The 23429-nt window shown below is 40.0% G+C and overlaps 1 protein-coding gene and 2 pseudogenes across 2 annotated transcripts in view; all 3 read right to left on the bottom strand.

Moving 5' to 3' along the window:
* The window catches only part of TTC27 (tetratricopeptide repeat domain 27), a 162487-nt gene that overhangs the window by 83940 nt on the left and 55118 nt on the right, over window positions 1-23429 (bottom strand). For both annotated transcript variants that reach the window (XM_070476658.1, XM_020880848.2), the window contains exon 10: window positions 13317-13430. In XM_070476658.1, coding sequence (XP_070332759.1) covers window positions 13317-13430 — 114 coding nt within the window. The remainder of the gene's footprint in view (window positions 1-13316; window positions 13431-23429) is intronic.
* On the bottom strand, window positions 6101-8776 carry LOC139031483 (glycine cleavage system H protein, mitochondrial pseudogene; annotated as a pseudogene).
* Window positions 19739-20723, bottom strand: LOC110129459 (large ribosomal subunit protein uL16-like; annotated as a pseudogene).

The following is a 23429-nucleotide window of genomic DNA, read 5'->3' as shown; positions in this document are numbered from 1 at the left end:
TAACAAATCCCACTATCAGTAAAAGGAGACCAGTTTCTGAGCAGGGGAACTGCTCCTCAGCTGGGGAAAATAGGAAGTTCTCTATATTATATGAGGTGGAAGATACATTTGTTAGCCTAAGAAGATCCTGCCGAATGAGAAAACACTCATTACATCACTTCTTTGACAACCCAAGATGCTATTCAATCAAATCAGTCAGAACAAATTGAGTCATAACCAGACTCCTAAAACCATCTTGGTCAAAATATTTTTAAAGTTTTCTGGCCTTACTTCAGAGAAACTTAATAGCAAAAAGGTTGCATACTTCTGCCCAAAGCTATTTAGTTGGACGAAAAAGAAGAAAAACTTCTGGCTGAGTACATATGGTTACAATACATAAATAAAAGACTCACTGAATTACTTCATTAAGGGGGGCAAATTTTCCTTTTTATCAAATTCTTTTTCTTCCTTTGGAAAGAAAAAATAAATAATGCTTATTTAATAAGCACAGAGGACAAGATGGTTGGATGGCATCACCGATTCAATGGACATGAGCTTTGAGCAAGTGCTCAAAAATGGGAGATGGGACAGGACAGGAAGCCTGGTGTGCTGCAGTCCATGGGGTCACAGAGTGTCACACATAACTGAGCAACTGAACAACAACAACTTAATGATTAAATGCCAAAAGTAACATCCCAACACTTATTTTATGAAGTCTTAGTTACATCTAAAACATTTGATTTTCAAACGAAACTCATGTGTTTGTGGCAATCTAGCTAAAACATACTGAGCAGTGCTCAGTAAATACTTTCCAATTTATTAATAAACAGATTTACTAGCAACCCACTCCAGTATTCTTGCCTGGGAAATCCCATGAACTGAGAAGACTGGCAGGCTACAGACCATGGGGTCACAAAAGAGTCAGACACAACTGTAGTGACTTAGCATGCACATTATGTATTTCAGATACTCTTGGACACTTTTAATTGACCTCACAGTGCACCTGCTCCCCTCAGATACTCTACAAAATAGCAAAGACCACTGGAGAGAGTAGAGAACCAACATTTATTTGAATTTGATATCACAAACAAGCTCCTGAACAAGTACAGCCACATTTTGTAAGAATTCAAATAGACCATGTGTATGATAAAGATTAAAAACAGAATTCTAACTTATTTTCACTCCTGCATAGAATATAGTTCTTCCTACCTTAAATATGACAACCACCAACACAGCCAAGAACATTAAGCTGTCTATTTCCTCTACTGAATTCAAAGTACTCTCTTATTTACTAACTCACTACAAATACAGGGACTTAGTCACAGTTCATGTCTAGGTTTTTCAGAGCAAGATTATTTACAGTGACTCATTCTGAAATAATTCCATTATAGTCAAATGGACTGGAGTCCTTTACAGGAAAAAGTGGAGATAAGTGAACTGGCCTGAATTCTGTTCTAGGTCTACCCACAAGTCAAATCATTTAAGTACAAAGGCACTCATCTACTACATGATTTTCTAAATGATCTTTTGCACTTCAGACACTCTGAGCATATGCCTTTATCAAGAGTACTTTGGGCCTTCCTTGGTGGCTCAGTGGTGAAGAATTCACCTGCCAATGCAGGACACACAGGTTCCATCCTTCACACAAGATGATCCCACAAGCCACAGAGCAACAAAGCCCAAGGGTCACAACTATCGAGCCTGTGCTCCGGAGCGCAGGAACCACAACTGCTGAGGCTGCGTGCCGCAATGACTGAAGCCCGTGTGCTCTGGAGCCTGTGCTCCACGAGAGAAGCCACTGCAATAGCAAGCCCAGGCACCACGATGAGAGCAGCCCCGGTTTGCTGCGACCAGAGAAAAGCCTGCACAGCAACGAAGACCCAGCACAGCCAAAAATTTAAAACATTTTAAGAAGAGTATTTTACTGAATTTCCAGCATTTGAGAAGGTTGTCAGCCTCAGGTACCATCAGCCAACACAAGTATCAGGTTTATTCCCCGGGGACAAACCATACCCAAGTAGTCCGAAAGACAAAGGCAAGACGCTAAATACCAGAAGACTGGGGCTAAACGGGAAGCCTGAGTTTCTACCGTTAATGTGTGTGTGTGAATGTGAACAGAAACAAGGAGCTCAGAGACAAATGGGTACCTTGCAAGCTTTCACACATTCCCAGAAACTGAGGTAAATGACCTCTAAAGCAGTGTCCTCCCTTTCACTTGCCATTTTCTCTCTCCAGGTTCTAAATTTCATGTATTTCACACTGAAAGTCATGGACACTTTGTCATAAGTTAAAATAGGCATGAGAAGTTGGTTTTTAAGGAAAGATAGTAACATCAGAAATGGAGAGCGAAAGAAAGACACAAATATACCCTAAACCAATCATTAAGAGTTGAAAGCAAGCAGACTCTACACAAGGAGGGTGACAGAGAGATGTGGATAATCAAGAAATATGATGAGAAAAGAGTAAGGAGGAGTCTAGCTCAGACTAGACTGAGAGGTTGGTGGGGGGGTGGGGGCGCAATAAGAGAATCAGGTGACAGAAAATCTAGGTTCAACTGCTGGGACAACAGCAACTTCATTCATGATGCATAAACTGTCACATGAAACTGTTTTCAAGTTTTAAGACTCCCTTTTAATGTCTTTTTCTCCGCAAACTCCACCTCAAAGCATTTATACTTTCAGTGTTGAGACAATGTGCCTGTGCATAGTTTCTCTGACCCCAGATAATAACAACTCTTGAGTCTTCCAGAAACCAGTACCAGAGATCAGAGAACACCACTAGGGAATGGGGAATAAAAGAATAAATCCCCACAAAACAATGATGGGCCCTCTCAATTTCCACCAGAGGAAGAACTTCCCTCCAAAAAAACTAGAGAAAATCAAGACTGCATTTTAAAATTAGCACATGGAGACTGATTAAGGACAATTTTGAGGACTATTCAGAACAAGGTCTGGTATGATTTAGATTTTATTTATGTGCTCATATCTAAAAGTATGGTACACATATCTTCAAAAGACACAGCTAGTGCCTAAGGACCTACACTTTCACTGAAGGCTATTCTTTCTTGCTTGCATGATATCTAAGTGCTTATCAGCTTTCTGAAGAGCCAAGTCAAAATTAGCTGATAATCTAAAAGGTATGATTGATCATATGCCAAATCACCTTGCTTTTTTGTGCAATCTGTATATGCATGCATATGTCTAGGAGGATGAGATTTATTATAAAAATCTGTACTTAATCAAATATATCCAACAGTTGGGTTGAACAGTTCTTTCTGACAGGAGCCTGCAGTCGTTCAATTGTGATTCACAAACAGTTGTGGTCAAGTTAACTGCTACCTCAAACTTACAAGCCTAAGAAAACTTCCAACAGGAACAAGGAGAATGAGAATCAAAACCTATTAACATATCTACTAAGTATCATCATCATCATCAAACCTATTGTTAACCCAGTTTTACTTCATGCATAGGGAACTGTAGCACAGAGAAATTTAAAAAATGGCTTGCCCAAAGTTTATTTTTTTTCTTTTTGGCTGTTGTTTTGTTTCAGTTTTTTGGCCGCGCAGCACAGCATACAGGATCTTAGTTTCCCTGACCAGAGACTGAACCCGTGCTCCCTGCATTGGAAGCGTTGAGTTTTAGCCTATGGACCACCAGGGAAGCCCCTGAGCCCAAAGTTTAAAGCTATGAATCAGAGCCTGTCTGATTCCAAACACTATACTGACAGCTTCATCAAAACCATAATCTCCTAACTTAAATGGAAATGGTCAGATCTGTGAAAATAAAACGCTGTTTCTCACTGGAGAATACTGAAAACTCTAACAGAGTTTTCCCCCACCTAATCCCAAAAAAAGGGAGTCAGGGTCAGGAGATCTGGAGATCTGACCAAGATTTCTGCTTCCCGTCCCAAAGACTTTCTTGTGTCGGCTGGTAGGAACTGGGTCTACTAATGGGGGTAGGAGAGCCTAGATCTTTTTTATGATTCCAGACTAAAGAGATGAACATAAAGAGGAAGTCTTCAAGGAAATGCAGAAAAGGCTCTTGGAGAATTCCCCTTAGTCACACCTTAGCAGTTAATCTTTTCAGTGTCAGGACCTCTTTGAACTCTTATAAATTACTGAGGGACTATAAAGAGCTTTTGTTTTTGTGGGCTATAATGTATCAATATTTATCTTTATTAGAAATTAAAACTGAGTTAAATTTAAATATTAAGCTCATTCTAAAATAAAATAATGACTCCATTACATTAACTTACATAATATGTTTTATGAAAAATAACTATTTTCTCCCCAAAAAACAAAATCGTGAAAAGTTTTGCAAAATCTGGGGACTCTCCTGGTAGTCCAGTGGTTAGGGAACTTACATCCTGCAACCCAACTGGTGTAGTCAAAAAGAAAAGAAAAAACAATTGGCAATGACTTACACTTTTGCAACTCTATTCAATGCCTGGCCTAATAGGTGACAGCTGGATTCTCATACCTGCTTCTGTAGTCAATCTGTTACAATATGATGTTTTGGTTGAAATTTATGAAGAAAATTTGACCTCACACAGATTGATAGTTGGAAAAGGAAGAAGTATTTTCATAGCTTTTTAAGTTAATTTTGCATATTATTCTTTGATGCTACATCAAAATTCAACATGTGGTTAGCTTCTTAGAGTTATCTGCAATGTGGAATTTGAAACCCTATCAATGAAAGTTTTCCTGTTACATTAAATACTCTGTTATAGTAAATCCACTGGTCTAAATAAAAAAAATCATAAAACAAACCCACTCATGGCTGTGTCTTGAACTTTTACTGGGTCTCTTACCCATGTTTGATTTTTCACATCATGAATTGGTCATTTTGGAAAAATGTGAAAATCTGAAAATGTCCACATATTTCATATAATATTAAAAATTACATGCACTAATATTATCAGCAAGCTCATATAAAAACTCCCATCCCAGTAATTAAAGCAATGGGAAGTTGTCAGGTTTATAACTGAAGATACAAGACTTCCAAAAGTTTCATTTTTTTTCTTCAAGCTCAAAATATTATTACTGGTAACAAATACAGGTGATAAGCTCACTTCATTGATTTTTGAGAAAATTTCAGCCATAATAGCCAAGTTTGAATACCCATAGGCTGTCAGTGGTTCTTCAAAGTAAAAACAGTGCTCCATGGGAAAAGCTTCATACCGTCACCCTGCTTATTTAACTCATATGCAGAGTACATCATGCAAAATGCCAAGCTGGATGAAGCACAAGCTGGAATCAATATCACCTGGAGAAATATCAATAACCTCAGATATGCAGATGATACCACCCTTATGGCAGAAAGCTAAGAGGAACTAAAGAGCCTCTTGAAGTGAAAGAGGAGAGTGAAAAAGCTGGCTTAAAACTCAATATTCAAAAACTGAATATCACAGCATCCAGTCCCAACACTTCATGGCAAATAGATAGGGAAACAATGGAAATAGTGACAGATTTGAGTTTCTTGGACTCCAAAATCACTTCGGACAGTGACTGCAGCCATAAAATTAAAAGATGCTTGCTTGTTGGAAGAAAAGCTATGATAAACCTAGACAGCATATTCAAAAGCAGAGACATTACTTTTCTGACAAAGGTCCATATAGTCAAAGCTATGGTTTTTCTTTCTTTTTATTTTATTATTAAATTGTTTATTCTCCTGCAAGGCTGTTGCTTCACTGTATAAAAATAGCACCAGCAAACACAGTATATTGCAAAGTTAAGACAGTAATATTCTTCACTGGACACTATACAACTAACAAACTTTTCTCCACTGCCAGTTATTTCTAGTGGGAAGATCATTTTGACCCAAATCCAAGGATAGCTGTAAGCAAGTTACAATGTCATATAAGATATAAGATAACCATGTTATCCTTGAATTACATAATTTTTGTAATTAGTTTTATCAGAGATAATTTCAGGATTTCTGAATAGTATAACTGGAGCCTAGCCTAAAAATCAGAGGATGCTGTGGAAAAGATAGTGTTTATCTGAAGGCATTAGAAAGTTAAGGGGTATTTTCTTCAGGAAACATTGTTACAAGTAGTTTCTTTTGCTAAAAGTTGCTTTTTAAATATCTATCCACCACTAATTTAAGACAACTATACTAGATTAAGTTGTTTCAAAATAGTTTATTTAGGGGTTCCATTTTCATTCCTCAATAGATTTTATGTATTTTTCATATGCTTCTTCACTCATTAGTTCATCTAGTTCTGAAGGGTTACTGATGTCATCTTGATCAGCCAACCATCTTCATAACAAGACTTGTTGACAAGTCCTGGATTTTCTGCTAGAGCTTTATTAATTTCCGTTACTTCTCCTGATAGAGGGGAACAGAGTTCACTAGCAGCTTTCACACTTTCCAAAGCACCAAACTCCTCTTGTTTATTCAACTTTGTCCCAACTTCAGGCAGACTACAGTAAACAACATCTCCCAAAGTTTCCGGTGCAAAATTGCTGATTCCCACTGTTCCAACACCGTTTTCTGTTGTTACCCATTCGTGTTTTTCTGTGCATTTCCGCACCGACAGCAGAGCAGGGCCGGTGCGCAGTGTCCGGACGGCGCCCGCCCGCAGTCCCCAGGGCCGCGGTGAGCAGGGTGCGCTGGGTGCCGAGACGGCCCGCAGGCTGCCGACCGCGGCCCGCACGCTCCGCACCGCTTGCAGCGCCGTGTTCGCACGGGTGCAGAGGGTCTCCGCGCGGCTCCTAGAGCACCCCAGCCCGCGGGGTCGGGGCGGGGCGGGGCGGGGCGGCCCCGGGCCAAAGCTATGGTTTTTCAAGGAGTTATGTACAGATGTGAGAGTGGGACCACAAGGCTAAGCACTGAAGAATTGATGCTTTCGGACTGTGGTGCTGGAGAAGACTCTTGAGAGTCCCCTGGAGAGCAAGGAGATCAAACCAGTCAATCCTAAAGGAAATCAACCCTGACTCTTCACTGAAAGGACTGATGCTGAAGCTAAAGCTCCAATACTCTGGCCACCTGATGCAAAGAGCAGACTCATTGGAAAAGACTGTGATACTGGGAAATGATTGAAGGTGGGAGGAGAATTGGAAGACAGAGGATGAGATGATTGGATGGCATCACCGACTCAATGCACATGAGTTTGAGCAAACTCCGGGAGACAGTAAAGGACAGGGAAAGCCCGGTGTTCTGCAGTTCATGGGGTTGCAGAGTCGGACAGGACTTAGTGACTGAACAACAACAGGAAAAGCAGTTCGCTCAGGTTTTCTTGGAATAGCCACTACACTTCACACAGCACAAGTGTTTTATAAGTACCTCCCAGTTCACCACATAAAATATTTAAAAGCAAACTATTAAGGATAAAGATTTAATAAAATAATATTGACTGCTTTATCAAAGACAATCATAAACAAAACTGTCTTTTTTTTGGTAAAGTTACAAATGCATGGCTATGAAGCACAGGCTGACTGTCAGCACAGTGTGGAGTCCCGACCATGATTCTGGAGAAGGGGCCAACAGTTTGACCCTCCATTGCTTCTGCTGATTCAGTATCAACACAGTGACAAGGTAAAACAGTATCTCAGTATTGTTGCGAAGGGGCTTCCCAGGTGGTCCGGTGGAAAAGAATCTGTTTGCCAAGCAGGAGACATGGGTTTGATTCCTGTGTCAGCAAAATCCCCTGGAGAAGGAAATGACAATCTACTCCAGTATTCTTGCCTGGAGAATCCCATGGACAGAGGAGCTTGGTGGGCTACAGGCCATGGGGTCACAAGAGTCAGACATGACTTAGCAACTACACAGCAACAATGCTGCTGTGAAGACAGTTGTGACCTGTGGGTTCTCTGAAAGGTCTTACGGAGCCTCAAGGGCTCCACAATCACCCGCTGAGAACTGGGAGATGCACCATCTCGCATGCCTTTCCAAGGCCCTGCCCACTTCCAACTTTCTCCCAAAACTTTTCCGGGAGGCCTTCTGGGAAGTTCTCCTTCACTATTTTATCTTAAAAGTTCAGTGAGAAAAGTCAGTCTACTTATAGTCTGAAAGTAGGGCAAGAGTGCAAAGAATATTTATTATTAAAACCTAAGTGTAGGAATTCCCTGGTGGTTCAGTGGTTAGGACTCCAGGCTTTCACTGCTGAGGGCCTGGGTTCAATCCCTGTTCTGGGAACTAAGATTTTGCAAGTTGCATGGCAAAAACAAAAAACAAAAACCAAGAAAACCTAAGTGAATGTTTTAAATTCCTAGTATCATCCTTTCTAAGTAAGTTAAAGCAGTCAAATCTAGTAACAATTACACCTACTTTCCTGAGCGATCTCAGGCAGATGCAGAGCGCCTGCTCCACAGCGAGCTCCATCTGGCTGCGGCCCTCAGTAACACACACCGCTAAGGTTCCTTCCGGGACTCAGTTCCCTGTTAAATCACAGCGCTGGCCTCCAGGCCTTAATAAATGCCCCTTTACTCTCTGTTCAGTATGGACCTGGGTATGAACAGGAAAACATCTGGAGCTACTAAAGATTCACAGCCGGTCTCAGCCAGGAGCAGGCCCTTCCGAAGGCAACCATAATCACCACCCTCACAGGACCTTCAATTTCTGTGGGCTGGGCTAAAGAGCTATATTTTAACAAGCACCTTGCAAGTGGTTCATATGTTTGGGCAAGTTTGGGAAATGTTGCACAAGGCTCTTACGATGTACACAGGGCGCTGTCCTGGGGGAAACCAATGTGTCAGTTCAACCAACACAATCTGATTCTGTCCAAGAACCCTGAGTGCCCCAGCTGGAATCTGACTGAAGTGAGCATTTAGTGCCTTTACACCAGGGGTGTACATTATTCACCCCTCTAGTCCGTTCCTCTGCTACTCTTGAGTTTTCATTGAACTGTAACTTTTTAGATTTAAAAAAATTTTTTTACTATCAACAATATTTTATCGCTTCTCCCTTGTTTTACCTCACTTCTCTATGAGCCAACCGTCACCTATTTTTTATTAACCTAGTTATTATGAAACTCACATCCTGGTTCGGCCCACCAGCCTTTCTCTGGGCAGCACCCTCTCCTGGCCTTAGCAGAAGCCTGTTTCACTCACCCACATGCACATTCTTTTCCCACACAGACCACATCCTGATATTATGGGCATTCCACATTCCCCTCCTCTCACCTAAATTGTAGGCCCTGAGATGCTGAGTTCTGCCACCAAGCCTTGCTCACAAAAGCCTCTGTTCACTTCTTCCTGTCTAAGCTGGTTCAACCCCCTTCCTCCAGATGATGCCAAGTCTTTCACAGATGGGTGCAACATGGTCAATCAAAGCATGGACTTTGAAACCCAAGGCAGACCTGGTTTGAATTCCAGTCCAGTTATTAGATCTTGCATAAGTCACTTAAATTTTCTGTGCTTTACCATCTTCATCAAGAAAAATATAAATAGCACCTACTTCCTAGGATTATCTAGCACCTGGCATCTGAGTGATCAGTAAATGGCAGTAACTATACACAGTTCTGAACAAAGAGTAGTAAATACAATGATTCCAATAAAATTAAAGCACAGCCACAGTCACAGGAGCAAGTTCTACTTGTTTTTTAATAACTTTCAAATGTTACGTGTGGTTATTACGCAGGTGAAGTATAGAGCTAGAATGGAAGACAACATTTCTTATCTCAGATTTCTGAAAAGCTCAACGGCAGGACACAGCACATTAAACATGAAGCATTGTCATTATTCCAATGTTTTTAGATCTTCCAGGTAATAATGATTGCTTTCAGTGAGCTATGAAGGACCGGGCAGCTTTATTTTCTCGTACCTAGACTTACCCTCTTTAAAGTGAGGATAGTACATATATGAAACAGATAGCCAGTCTAGATTTGACGCATGAGACAGGGTGCTCAGGGCTGGTGCACTGGGATTACCCAGAGGGATGGAAAGGGGAGGGAGGTGGGACGGGGATTAAGGATGGGGAATACATGGCTAATTCATATCAATGTATGGCAAAACCACTATAATATTGTAAAGAAATTAGTCTCCAACTAAAATAAAGAAATTTTAAAAATAAATAAAGTGAGGATAATAGTAACAGTCAACGTTCACTGAGGGTTTTCTCTGTGCCAGGTACTATTTCAAGCATTAAATGCAGTCATTTAACCCCTTGGCACCTGAATGACAGCTCTCTCCATCCTCCAGGTGAGGAAAGTGAAGCGCAGGTTAGGGGCTCAGCCTTGGCCACAGTACATGATCTCTCTTCCTCTTAGACTGTGAGGGCTACAGACAACAAAATCTGGTGTTTTTCTGACAACAGACATTCTGATATTGAAGCAGGCAGAAAAGCAGAGAAATGGGAAAAGAAAGAAAAACCTGATGATCTGTTTGAGCCCTGAATCCAACTATCTCTGGGACGAGAATACCTCTAGACTCCCCAGCTATAAAAGCCAACAAATACCTCTTCTCATAGTGAGTTTGAATTGGGTTTTTGTCCCATAAGTTTCCTTACCGAGACCTGTTCTTAAATTGTACTAAAGTAGAAGTATAAAGAGTCTTGAAAAGCTCTGAGCTTCAATCTGTTCTCTATAAGCACCATGCATTTAGGAAAAGGATATTCAAAATAAGTATAAAGATTGAACACAATTTCTCCAATTTTGAAGCCACACCCTCTCACTGGGCAAACCAAACATGATCAAGGTTAGCCTGAACTACTAGATCACATCCCCACCCCACGTCCCATCCTCAGTACAGTGGCTCCATAATAGCAGCCATGTATTTTCCATCCACACAGTCACATATCAAGGTCAATACTGAGCCTGCCAAGCATAACACATGTGGATGTACTTTCATGAAGAAGATATGTGAAAACATAATACAGTACAAGCACGTTCTGACACTAAAACATGGGAGTGGAGACTGGAATGTAGAACAAATGACCAGCTTGTAATACAGAGGATACAACTCTACTCAAGTTCCCACAGACTAGTGAACATTATTTCCAGTTAATAGAGTAGTTAATGCATGGACTCCAGTCTCTTATCACTTCTAATCACTTCAGAGGGTAGTTGCAGTTTATCATTTTTTAGGAAACCCTATAAGAAAAAACTGACACTCCTTTATCTCTTTTTCCCTTAAAAAAACACAACCAACCAAACTGTGAATTACTACCCGCCAAGACCACGACCTTACCCTCAGTGTGATCACAACAACTGCTCTGCTCCTGTTAGCTTTGGCACAGGGCTGAAGATCTGGACTGCAATGATACTAGAAAGGCCAGGCTCTACAACTCTCAGACTGCTGAAGTGCCAGAGGAGAATATAACCTTCAACTCAGCTAATTCTTAATTATTCCTGCTGATGAGTAGGTAATTAAAAATGGATTTTTTTTTTTTTTTGGGGGCTCATACATGGTTTAGTGGCATAGTGGGATGAGGAAGAAGCTGAACGATGACAGAGAGATAAGTACTTTATATACTCTGTTGGTAAAAAGCAGGGTATAAACAAATACAACATTTGGCATTCAACAAACATCCACCAAGTGCCTATTCTGAGTATACAAAATAAGTAAAACACAGAATCGGATCCCTCAAGAAGCTCACATCCTAGCTGTGAAGATGGAAAGATTTTCAAATAAAATATAATTTAGTAAATGCTAAAATACAGTATCAAGAACAGACATTCTAAAAATACTCATTCAGAAGTTGTGAAATCTCAATTATCTTCTACCATTAAGAAAGTCAAATTGCAGCATGAATGGTCTCCAGTGACAGAAAACTGCTACAATCTCAAATTCCCAGAAATTCAAGGGTGAAGGAAAAGATTCCTGCTATGCAGTCATCTTCAGAGGCACAACCACCTAGATAGGGGCAGATTTAAATTTAAATTAATTGGTTTAAGAGATAACTGGGTAATTAAAATTCATCAGCAAAGCTATTTTAATAATGAACATAAAGTAACCTAACATTAATCCTCAACAACTGAGCTGAGTTTATCTAATATTATTAGACAAAGATATTATTAAAATATTATTAGACAAGGATGACATCTGGTTTACACAAGTTTTTTTTTTGGTTTGAACAAAAGTTAGATGTATGTATGTAGGGCTTCCCTGGTGGTTCAGATGGTAAAGAATCTATCTGCAATGCCGGAGACCCGGGTTTGATGCCTGAGTCAGGAAGACTCCCTTGGAGAAGGGAAAGGCTACCCACTCCAGTGTTTCTGCCTGGAGAATCCCATGGACAGAGAAGTCTGGTGGGGATCCATGGAGTTGCAAAGAACTAGACATGACTGAGAAACTAACACTTTCTCTTTCACTTTGAATGTACGAGGTTTCAATTAATTTGCCTCATATTTGGATTATATGTATAATATATTGCTTTTACCATACTAAAGCAAAGAAGGAAAAGATGTGCTCTCATCATAAGGAAAGGAGAAGAAAACAGCAACCCACTCCAGTATTCTTGCCTGGAGAATCCCATGGACAGAGGATCCTGGCGGGCTACAGTTCATGGAGTCACAAGAGTCGGACACGACTCAGCGACTAAACCACCACTACCTAAAGTGGGCTTCCCTGGTGGCTCAGACTGCAAAGAATCTTCCTGCTAATGCAGGAGACCCAGCTTCAATCCTCGGGTCAGAAAGGCCCCCTGGAAAAGGGAAGAGCAACCCACATTTAGTTGGAGTTTCAATATCAGACTCTCAAAATTAATAGAATGAATAGACAGAGATTCCAGGGTAGTAAACGCACCCAGGTTCTGGGAGGGCGAGGCACCCTAAACTCCACAAAGACAGAAGCTCCTCTGCTCAGGACCCTTCCAGACCTAGCCCCAAAAACCTCTTCATTTAGCTGCTCATTTATATCCTTTATAATATCCTTTATAATAAATCAGTAATAGCAAATAAGTGTCTCCCTAAGTTTTGTGAGCCATTCTAGCAAATGATCAAACCTGAGCTGAAAAGGAGGTCATGAAAACTCCTAGTTCACAGCCATTCAGTCAGAAGTACAGACTTGAAATCAGAATCAGAAAAGGGAGGCAGTCTTATGGGACTGAGCCCTTCCTGTATGGGGTTTGTACTAATGCCACATAGTGTCAGAATTGAATTAAACTGTAGGACACCCAACTGACGTCCACAGGGAAGTGAAGACACACTTGGTGTGGAAACACCCACACACTTGGCGTCAGAAGTGTGAGCAGAGGAACAGCTTTCCTTAGGGAGGTTAACACCAGAGTCACAGAGCTCAGTACACAAGCAGATTCTAGAACAACACTCCCAAACAATAAAACGTGTTTGAGTAAAATGAAAGCCATCTCATTAGTTTATAGTCATAACAAACATGCATGGTTACTGATAACAATAAAGAGTTGGAAAACTAACAAGAATTGCAACATAATTCTTACCTGTGTCTGCCTCATTGCCCGTTCCACTCGGCGTGTGCTTCCTCTCTCAAGTTTTGTTCGGAGGATCAAAGCTGATGTCTGAATGGCCCAGAACTTGGGTTGTGAAAGTAAACACTGATGGGGAGGGGAAAAAAAAAAAGACCACAAAAGAAATGGATAAACTGGATAATCCACTCTGAATATAACAAAATTAATATATCAGGATACAGTTGAGTGACGACTTGAAAATCATCTCAGCGAAAAATAAAAGATGACGTGCGCTTTCAAATGTTTTTGGAAAAGAATGTGTTCATTTGAGCAGAATAATTACTTAACTGAGCTGACCTGTTCAACTGAATAAATTCCTTAAGGAATGAATCAGAATTATTTCCAGATAATCAAAACAGTAAATGGAATAAATCATATCATTAATTAATACATCTTTTTTATCTCATGAGTTATACAAATATTAAAGACCATACTTCTCAAATTAGAAATAAATTTTTAAAAATTATCCAAACTCACCAAGGAAAACAAATAATTAGAAATCTAGTACCTTTTCACTTAAAAAACACCCTAATCCCCTGATGCAAAGGCACATCAAAGTTTAAGGAAACCATCCTAACAATTTTGAGAATGCTTCTAGTCCTGGTTAGGGGAGAGAGTCTCTAATTTTAGTTAAATGTTATCCTAGAGGGACATCTTAAGAAAGACTGGCTCATAAGAAAATCATGAATATGCACACACTGAAACCTAGACCCAGAGAAAGCTGTGACCACCATCAATTCAGAGGGTGCAGTAGAAACCACTGAATCTGTCCACAAATGCAGGGGGTGAGGATGAGTGAGTTCTGGGTGCACAAGGACAGGGAGAAAATGTATTCTGATACAGTAGGGACTGCTCAGTATAATGAATACAATTTAAGCTCTTTGCCGATGACACGGAAACCAACAGTGACCCTGAGCGATCATTCCTCAACAGTAACTTACAGTGAGGTTGCTTCAAAGAAAGGCAAAAGGCGTACTTGTCTGATAGTTGACTACATCCTTATTTACTTATTTATAAAATCAGATATTAAAAAATCCTAGTTAACTAGAGTCCAAAGGATCATTCAAAACCTAGCTGTGCATTAGAAGAAGCTTTTGGTATTTTAAAAGGTAAATCAGACCTCTGAGAGAAGGATCTGAGCATCAGTGTTTTTTAAAACACCCTCCAAATAATTCTAAGATATAGTCAAATTGAAGAATTACGAGGCTAAGCTAATACAAGTGTTGTTTAGTTGCTAATAGTGTCCAACTCTTTTGAGATCCCATGGAGTGTAGCCTGCCAGGCTCCTCTATCCATGGGACTCTCCAGGCAAGAATACTGGAGTAGGCTGCCATTTCCTTCTCCAGGAGATCTTTCTGATGTAGGAAATGAACTCCTGTCTCCTGCATTGGCAGGCAGATTCCTTACTGAGCCACCAGGGAAGCAACACAACTCTTTGTTTTTTGGTTAAAGGCACTAATAACTCCAAATTCTCATTAAAAGTTAGCAAGAAGTCCTCCAATGAAGTATAAACGCTATCATAGTCTCTCCAACTCTTTACTGTACCATGAATGGCCAGCTCACTTTCATCATTTATATTATTTGCCTGGTCCCTATGGGTACTGGAATTTTCAACTCCAAATCTAGGCCTACTTTCTTATAACTGAAAAGAGAACAATGAATTAGGTTATGTGCTCAATGTCACACCTTCATTAGTAGCAAAAGCTGATTCTAATACTTTGGGGGTCTCTTGATCCCCCAAAACAACACCTTTTTATTTTTGGCATAAGCTGCAACTATTTTCACTTCGTAACTGAAATACAGTTGATACAATATTTTTTCAGTTTCATGAGTACTACATGATGATTTGACATTTACATACATTATAAAGGGATCACCCCAATAAGTCCAGTAACCATCTTTCCCCATACAAAGATATTATATCCCCATGACTTATTTATTATATAGCTGGAGTTATGTAACTGTTAATCTCCTTTACCTATCTTGCTCACCCCACCTCACTTTCTGGCAGTCACCTATTTCTTCTCTGAATCTATGAGTCTTTGTACGGTTTGCGCTTTGTTTTTTAGGGCCACCATATAAGTGAGGTCAAGTAGTCCTTCTTGTCTGACTTATAACACCCTCTAGATCCATCCATGTTGTCGCAAATAGCAAGATGTCACCTTTTTTTGGTCGCAGACCATGTCTGTATTGTTTTCTCAACCCTTTTTCCAAGGAAGTGGATGACAGTACCCAGGAAGCGCTGGTAGAGCAATGTACGTAGAGCATTCAGTGAGAAAAAAAAAAAGACAACTTTGATGAAACTGCTATATTAAAGGGAGTAGAGGACACAGCGGGGGCCCTAGCTCGAGCTAGCAATAAACTTCCTTCTTGCGTTTTAAAAAAAAAAAAAAAAAAGGGAGTAGAATACAGTAGAGTAGAAGGAGTAAACAAAGAATATACAAATAAGGAAGAAAGAGAATCAGAAGAATTCATTCTTACGGAAGTGTGTTCATTCATTAATTCACTTGAGCACTTACTCTGCACAAGGCAATGTGCACAAGGCCCCAGGGACAAAGCAGTGAGCAAGACAAACAAGGTCCCTGCCCTCAGATAATTTACATTCTAATGTAATGACTATTAGGTAATCTTATTCTTCTATTAATATAAGTTCAAAACAAAGAATGAAACTTTTTTCATTAAATAAATTTGCATAGTGATTCTCCTACCTACAGTGGGTGGCCTTTTTTCTCTTCATTTTATTAAAGGGACTGTCTCTGTAACCTCACGACAGGAAAAGACTCTGTAAAACAGGGCAGATCACCTCAAGTCAGCCAGAGCTTGATCAGAATCCCAGGGAGGTGATTAGCTGGGAAGTCACCTCACCTCTCAGGATCTCAATTTTCATCTCTCTAAAATAGGAACAGTAATTCCCATCTCTCACAAACTTGTGAAGATTATCAATGATAAGCATGAATAGGTGATGCTTAACAAGCCTCTGAGAGTACCTGCTGAAAAACACATCCCCCCTACCACCAGGATTTCTTCTCCTACAGAGCTTTCTCTCACCCTCAGAAGAAAGGCACCATCCGGAGTGGGCACAGGTGATGGCCCTAACCATTGGCTACTCCCAAAACAGGGCACCCAGGCATACTGAGTATTTTCAGCTGAAGGACCCTGAGGAAACAGTAGAAGCAGGAAGATCACTCTGACCTTCACCTCTGAAGTAGGTGATAAAACTCTTGTAAGAGGTGCCCACCCCCTCATAACCAGAGGAAAGGAACATCCTTATCACTGAAGACAAAGGTATGCTGAGAATCCCAACAAACCTTCCTAAGTCTCCCCCAGTTTATAGCCCTTACCTCTGCCCTATCACGTTCCTCCATGACTGCCCACACTTCATCAAACCCAGCAGGTGCTTGTCGCTCAGTCATGTCCAACTATCTGCGACCGCATGGACTGTAGCCCGCCAGGCTCCTCTGTCCATGGGGATTCTCCAGGCCAGAATACTAGAATGTGTTGCCATGTCCCCCTCCAGGGGATCTTCCCGACCCAGGGATCAAACCCAGGTGTCCCACACTGCAGGCAGATTCTTTACTATCTGAGCCACTAGGCATAAAGTACTCAAATTGAACTGTTTCTTCAGGTCTTTATAATCTTATGAAGGCCCTTATGTCACAGAAAACCTATATTAAGTAAATGTGAGTGCTTTTTTCCTGTTAATCTTTGTCAGTTTAATTTTTAGATCTAGCCTAGGACCCTAAGAAGGTCGAGGAAAACTCCCAGCTCCCGGCCACACGGTCACTTTACTAATAACATCAAGGGGCAGACCAGTGCAGGAGGTAGGGTTGTCAGTTAAATCCCAGCTTTAAAAGATTTGCACACCAAAGCGGGGGTGGGGGGTGCAGGGATATCTGCCTCAGGAAAACTACCAACTCAGACTGTTTTCTGTGCTGGCATGAGAACAAGAGTTTGCCTGAGACTTTAATGTGAGGGTCAAGCAAAACATTCTCACTAAACACTGAAAGTAAAATGCAATCTGAAAAACAGACATTTGAAAAGCTTTAAAGAAAGAACTGCCTGGATAACGCTATCACTGAAGAATGCATTTATCTTACATTTGTTTGGCTGGGAGATGTCTGACTTGGGAAAGTCTTTCTAAAGGAGGTAATTGCAGATAGGCTTTGTTTAATATGTCTTAAACAAAACACTGCTCACAAGGTAAGAATCAGAGTATGGGATACACAAAAAGAAAATTAAAAAGGAGATATATGCTTTAACGCTCTGTACAGCTGCAGAATGTTCATTTCACTGCTGAATAATATTTCACGGCAATATACGATCTATTAACCATTACACTGCTAACAGGCGTTTAGGTAGTCTCCAATCTGGGAACTACCAGATGGCCAATGAATATTCTAACGTGCTATCAGAATGCGCCTTCATGAACATTCTAAAACAGATTCTTCAGCTCAACACGTATTCTGTCAGACATGCATTAATACTTATGAGTAAAACTGCTAGGTCAGAGTATTGAGCTTTCATGAATACTCCAATCTTCTGACAGGTTTTCTACTTTACACTCTTATTAGAAATATTAGAATCCTTGTTCCTTCACAACCTTGCAACACTCAACACTATCTGTTTTTTTGTATTTTAGCCATTCTGGTTAATATTTAGTAGTATTCCATATGGTTAACCTGTTTATCTGTAACAAATTCACATTTCTCTAATGATTAATAAAGTTGAGCGCTTTTTAATATGCTAATGACCATTTTAGTCCTCTCTTGTAAGTTCCTACTGAAGTCCTTTGCCTGTTGTTTTCTACTGGGTTGTCAAAATTTTTCTTGATAATCTGTTAAATAGTCTTATTTTTTGGACACAAGCCCTCTGTCTTTTTGTTGGAGGAGGGTGATAGATTACTATTCTTATTTGACAAATACTTACACAACACATACTTGTGTTGACAAGGCATTGGTCTAGGTGCCTTACAAACATTAATGGCATCTTTTAATTTTTAAAAAGTGATTAATATTAATAATAATCTAGTTTATCATTTTTGTTTTATGGTTAGAGCTTTATTATTGTTTTTGACTGTACTAAAGTCGCAAAGATATTCTCCTATAGTTTCCTCTTAAAAACTTTACCGTTCTGCTTTTCACTTCTACATATTCAATCTGGAATTGATTTTTGTATATTTAGTATGATATAGGGGTTAAGATAGACTGTTTCCATATAAATATAAATCATCCAGTACCACTTATCGAAAAGCCTACCCCTTCCCCACTGAACTGCAGTGCCAACTTTGACATAAGTCAGATGAACCATGTATGTGTAGCTCTGTTTTTGGACTCTGCTCCACTGGTTAGTTTTTATTTCCTCAAGTCAAAATGTCTTAATTCAGTGTTTCTCAAACTTTAAAGTGCACAAGAATAATCCAGACAGATTGCTAAAACACAGACTCCTTGGCCACAGCCTCAGAGACTCGGATTCAATAGGGTGTGAAGTGAAGCCGGAGAAATTCCATTTCTAACAAGCTCCCAGGTGATGCTGATGCTGCCAGTCCAAAAACCACTACATGCTAAGCTGTATTAATTGATACAGTTTTATAAGCCGTCTTGGTATCTGCCAACCTAAGTACTCCAACTCTGTTCTCCATGACTCCCTTAGCTATTCTCAGCCCTTTGCATTTCCGTGTGAATTTTAAAGTCAGCTTGAGCCCCCAAAATCAAAAGAACAGCAGCAGCAGCAACAAAGGAAACAATAACAACAAAAATCAAGTCACTGGGATTCTGTTAGAGTGCATTGAAAACGGAGGTTAATTTGAGAAGACCTGAAATTTCAATATTGAGTACCGTATATAAATACTGTATATCCCATGAATATGAATACTGTATATCCCTCCATTTATTTAGGTTCTTATGAATTTCTCTTAATAATGTTCTGTTGCTGCTGATCAGTCACTCAGTTGCGTCCAACTCTGCGACACTATGGACAGCACGCTGGGTGTCCCTGTCCTTCACCACCCTGAGTTTGCTTAAACTTATGTCCATTGAATCAGTGATAGCATCCAATCATCTCAACCTCTATTGTCCCCTTCTCCCCCTGCCTTCAACGTTTCTGAGCATCAGGGTCTTTTCAAATGAGTTAGCTCTTCACATCAGGTGGCCAAAGTATTGGGGCTTCAGTATCAGCCCTTCCAATGAATATTCAGGGTTGACTTCCTTTAGGATTGACTGGTTTAATCTCCTTGCAGTCCAAGGGATTTTCAAGGGTCTTCACCAACACCACAGTTCAAAAGCATTAATTCTTCCATGCTCAGCCTTCTTTATGGTCCAACTCTCACATCCATATATGATTACTGGAAAAACCATAGCTTTGACTACACAGACCTTTGTAGGCAAATAATGTCTCTGTTTGTTTTTTTTTTTTTTTTTTGACAGGAAATAGCATTTATTGGTGAGCGTGATTAAGGAGGGAACAGAGCTGATGCTCATGAGTGCAGGGCCTGCCACTTTGTCCAGGGGACCACGATTAGGGATGTATTTGACCCCACAGCCGTCCGGGATGAGTCGCTTTTCTGCCACCATGTTCTCAAATTCATCCACATTGAACTTGGTAAATCCCCACTTCTTGGAGATGTGGATCTTCTGACGGCCAGGGAACTTGAACTTGGCCCAGCGGAGGGCTTCAATCACATGCTCTTTGTTCTGCAGCTTGGTGTGGATGGACATTATGACCTGGCCAATGTGGACCCTGGCCACTGTGCCCTGGGGCTTTCCAAAGGCACTGCGCATACCTGTCTGGAGTCTATCAGCTCCAGCGCAAGACAACATCTTGTTGATGCGGATGACATGGAAGGGGTGGAGCCACACTCGGATGTGAAAACTATCTTTGCCACAGCTTTTCACCATGAACTTGTTGGCACAAATACGGGCAGCCTCCAGGGCTTCAGAGGACACCATGTGGCCACACAGTGGGAACTCATCCACTTTGGCCTTCTTACGCCCCAAGTCAAAGATGCAGATCTTAGCAACAGGGACACCTCAGCAGAAGCGGGACTTTGGGTACGGCTTGTTCTTACAATATCGGTAACACCGGGCGGGGCGGTGGCCCATGGCGACACCAGGATCTTCAGTGGCCTGCCGAAGGGAAAGAGTGTCTCTGCTTTTTAATATGTTGTCTAGGTTTGTCATTGTCATTGCCTTTCTTCCAAGGAGCAAGCGTCTTAATTCTATGGCAACAGTCACCATCTGTAGTGATTTTGGAGCCCAAGAAAATAAAGTCTGCCACTGTTTCCCCATATATTTGCCATGAAGTGATGGGACCAGATGCCACAATCTTAGCTTTTTGAATGTTGAGTTTTAAGCCAGCTTTTTCACTCTCCTTTTTCATCTTTATCAAGAAGCTCAATTTTTTTTTAATGGTAGTTAAGATATATGTAACATAAAATGTACCATCTTGACCATCTTTAAATGTACAGTTTAATTATATATATCCACATAGTTGTACAACTAATCTCTAGATTTCTTCTCATCTTGCAACTGAAACTCTATACCCATTAAACATTTCCCCATTGTCCTCACCCCACCCAGGTGCAAACACCATGCTACTTGCTGTTTCTGTGAATTTCACTACTCTAGGTAACTCATACAAATGGAATCATGCAGTTCCAAGTGCTATATTTTACAAGTTCATTTATTTTTACCTGGAATATATTAACTAAAGCAATTTGATTAAATACTGGCTCACTAAATTGAGTACTATCTAAAAATACAGTAAAAATCAGACTCTTAAGAAATTTGGTATTTTCAACTGGAAGCAATTTGAGAATCAGGACAATGCTACATAACACTGTGCCATTTGCAAACAAACTTGTATGTAAGATGGAATTTCTACCACTTTCACACACCAGGGCAGAGGTCAGAAACCCCCTAAAAAATGAATGGTAACATTTGTGTGTCTCTTAAAAGTTCTCTCACTGCTCATATCTCATTGACCAAAACCTCCAAAAGGTGGTTCATTGAGTCAGTAGGTTTTTACAAGTGTATAACTTTTCATATACACTTTAATATGTCTACTGTTGCTGTAAAAGTTGAAATAAACTCTTTTATTTATAGTTAAAATGTTTTATAAGTTAAAGAATCAATTCACTTCAGCAACTATTGATAAGGAGTGTAACAAGATACCTTGTGAACAAAAGGGAGACACTCTGCATGCCTCAGCAGGAGTTTCTCACTGAGATATGCCACCTGAGCTGATGCTTGGGCTCGGATTAAAAAAAGGAGTTGTAATCATCTACCATCTGAGGAAATGCCATTACCTGAAATGAAAGTCAATGAATATCACTTTACCTCACACTAAAATTTAACAGTATGACATGTTATGTAGTCAGGCATGATTTTATTTAGCTCACAATTTCCCACCATATGCAACTCTGCCCTCACTCCCAGAAAAGTAGTAAAGAAAATTCTGTAACACCATCAAAGAGGACCTGGAGTGTTGTTTCTATTAAAAACAATTTCCTTTCATTCTTATCACTGAACATTTCAAACATTCTTCTTCCAGAGGTCACTAGGACCCTTTACAGGACAGATAGCCAGTCTGTTCCTTTAAATATGAAGGAGCTTTCAGATAGTTGCTTTCTCCACATATAAATCAAAGCAACTCAGAGCTCTCCTGTGAGCGTGTAACTGCTTGGCTATACTAAGGCCAAATCAAATGATGCCCACCCAGGTCAGGCTGACCTTATAAAAGCAAGGATCAAAGAAACATTATAAAAAGCAAAATTACTCCCCTTTCTTAATGAGCAATTTAAAAGAGCATTCATTTGTTAAAATCAGTACCAAATGACAGTAAGCTTAAATTCCAAATGTAGCCTATAAATTACTCCCAGCAGACATAGAACAGTGGCCCAAACACTCTGTCCTTGCTTTGTAGACCATTTAAAAATCGAAGCTGTTTTTCCCCCAAGTCCTACTACTGCTCTAAACCAACCTCCCAACAAAGCCACACGGCTCACATATTTCCTTGCCTTTGCTCACATTATCACTCCATCTAGATCCCTTATGTTTCAAGGCCCCTCTAATCCTCCCTGAGGTAACAAAGCCTTCTTTGACTGCCCTATTCCAAATATTTTCTTCTTTTCTAAGCAGTTAGGGATTTATCTGTGCTATCACTGTAATTTAAGTTGCCTGGTATTGTTAATTACATTTTCGTAAGTTTATCGGATCTTGGCTAAATTAAAAATTCCATGAAGGCATGTCTTATGTTTTATACCTTTATTTCTTCCACAGTATCTACCAGCATGCTTGGCAAATCCTGAGATTCTGGATCTCCTGCTATTACAAAGCTCTCAAAGCTCTTTTCTCCACTCTGCAAATCTTCATACACAAAGCAGACACCAGGCAGTTCTAGCTGGTGGTCACTCAGTTGCCTCAAACAAGAAAGATCTCCTGCATTCTGGAGATGCTATTTCATCAACACTGCCAGATGCACCTTTCACACGGTCATGAAAAGCAGACATATTTAAACCATACAAATTATTTTTGAACTGAATTTTTCATCCTTTAACACCACGTTAACTCATAATGTCAGATGGCCTAACACTTAGCTTCAACGATGGCCAAAAGCAGAAGCACAAAACCATGAGTTTGAATAAGACTCCTCCATATTGAATGTATTACCATCTTAACTATAATCCCCTTATATTTCTCCTATCTGGGGACTGGAAGACCCACTGAAGTAAGGTTTTTTCCTTCGCATTATATTTTCTTCACATTACTGATTCTGCCTCTCACCAGCCTAATAAACAACAGTAAATTCACTTTAAAAGTAAATGTACACAATGATGTCAGTGCTGTCTATTCCTTAAAATGGTTTATCAAATAATATTTAAATGATATTGCTATTGCGCAGAATGGTTTTTAGACTTTATTTTTTATTATATGATACACAAAGAAGATAAAGCATAACTAAAATGCAAGTTATAAAATATACTATGAACACATATGAATCTTGAGACTGTTTTTTAACTTATCATTACATTTAAAAAATTCATATACTGCAGTTTATCATTCACTTGTTGATGGACATTTGCACTGTTTC

Source organism: Odocoileus virginianus, chromosome 2, assembly GCF_023699985.2.
Source record: "Odocoileus virginianus isolate 20LAN1187 ecotype Illinois chromosome 2, Ovbor_1.2, whole genome shotgun sequence".
NCBI classification, from domain to species: domain Eukaryota; kingdom Metazoa; phylum Chordata; class Mammalia; order Artiodactyla; family Cervidae; genus Odocoileus; species Odocoileus virginianus.
The sequence above is the reverse complement of the archived record's forward strand: the minus strand, read 5'-3'. Positions and strand labels throughout refer to the sequence as shown.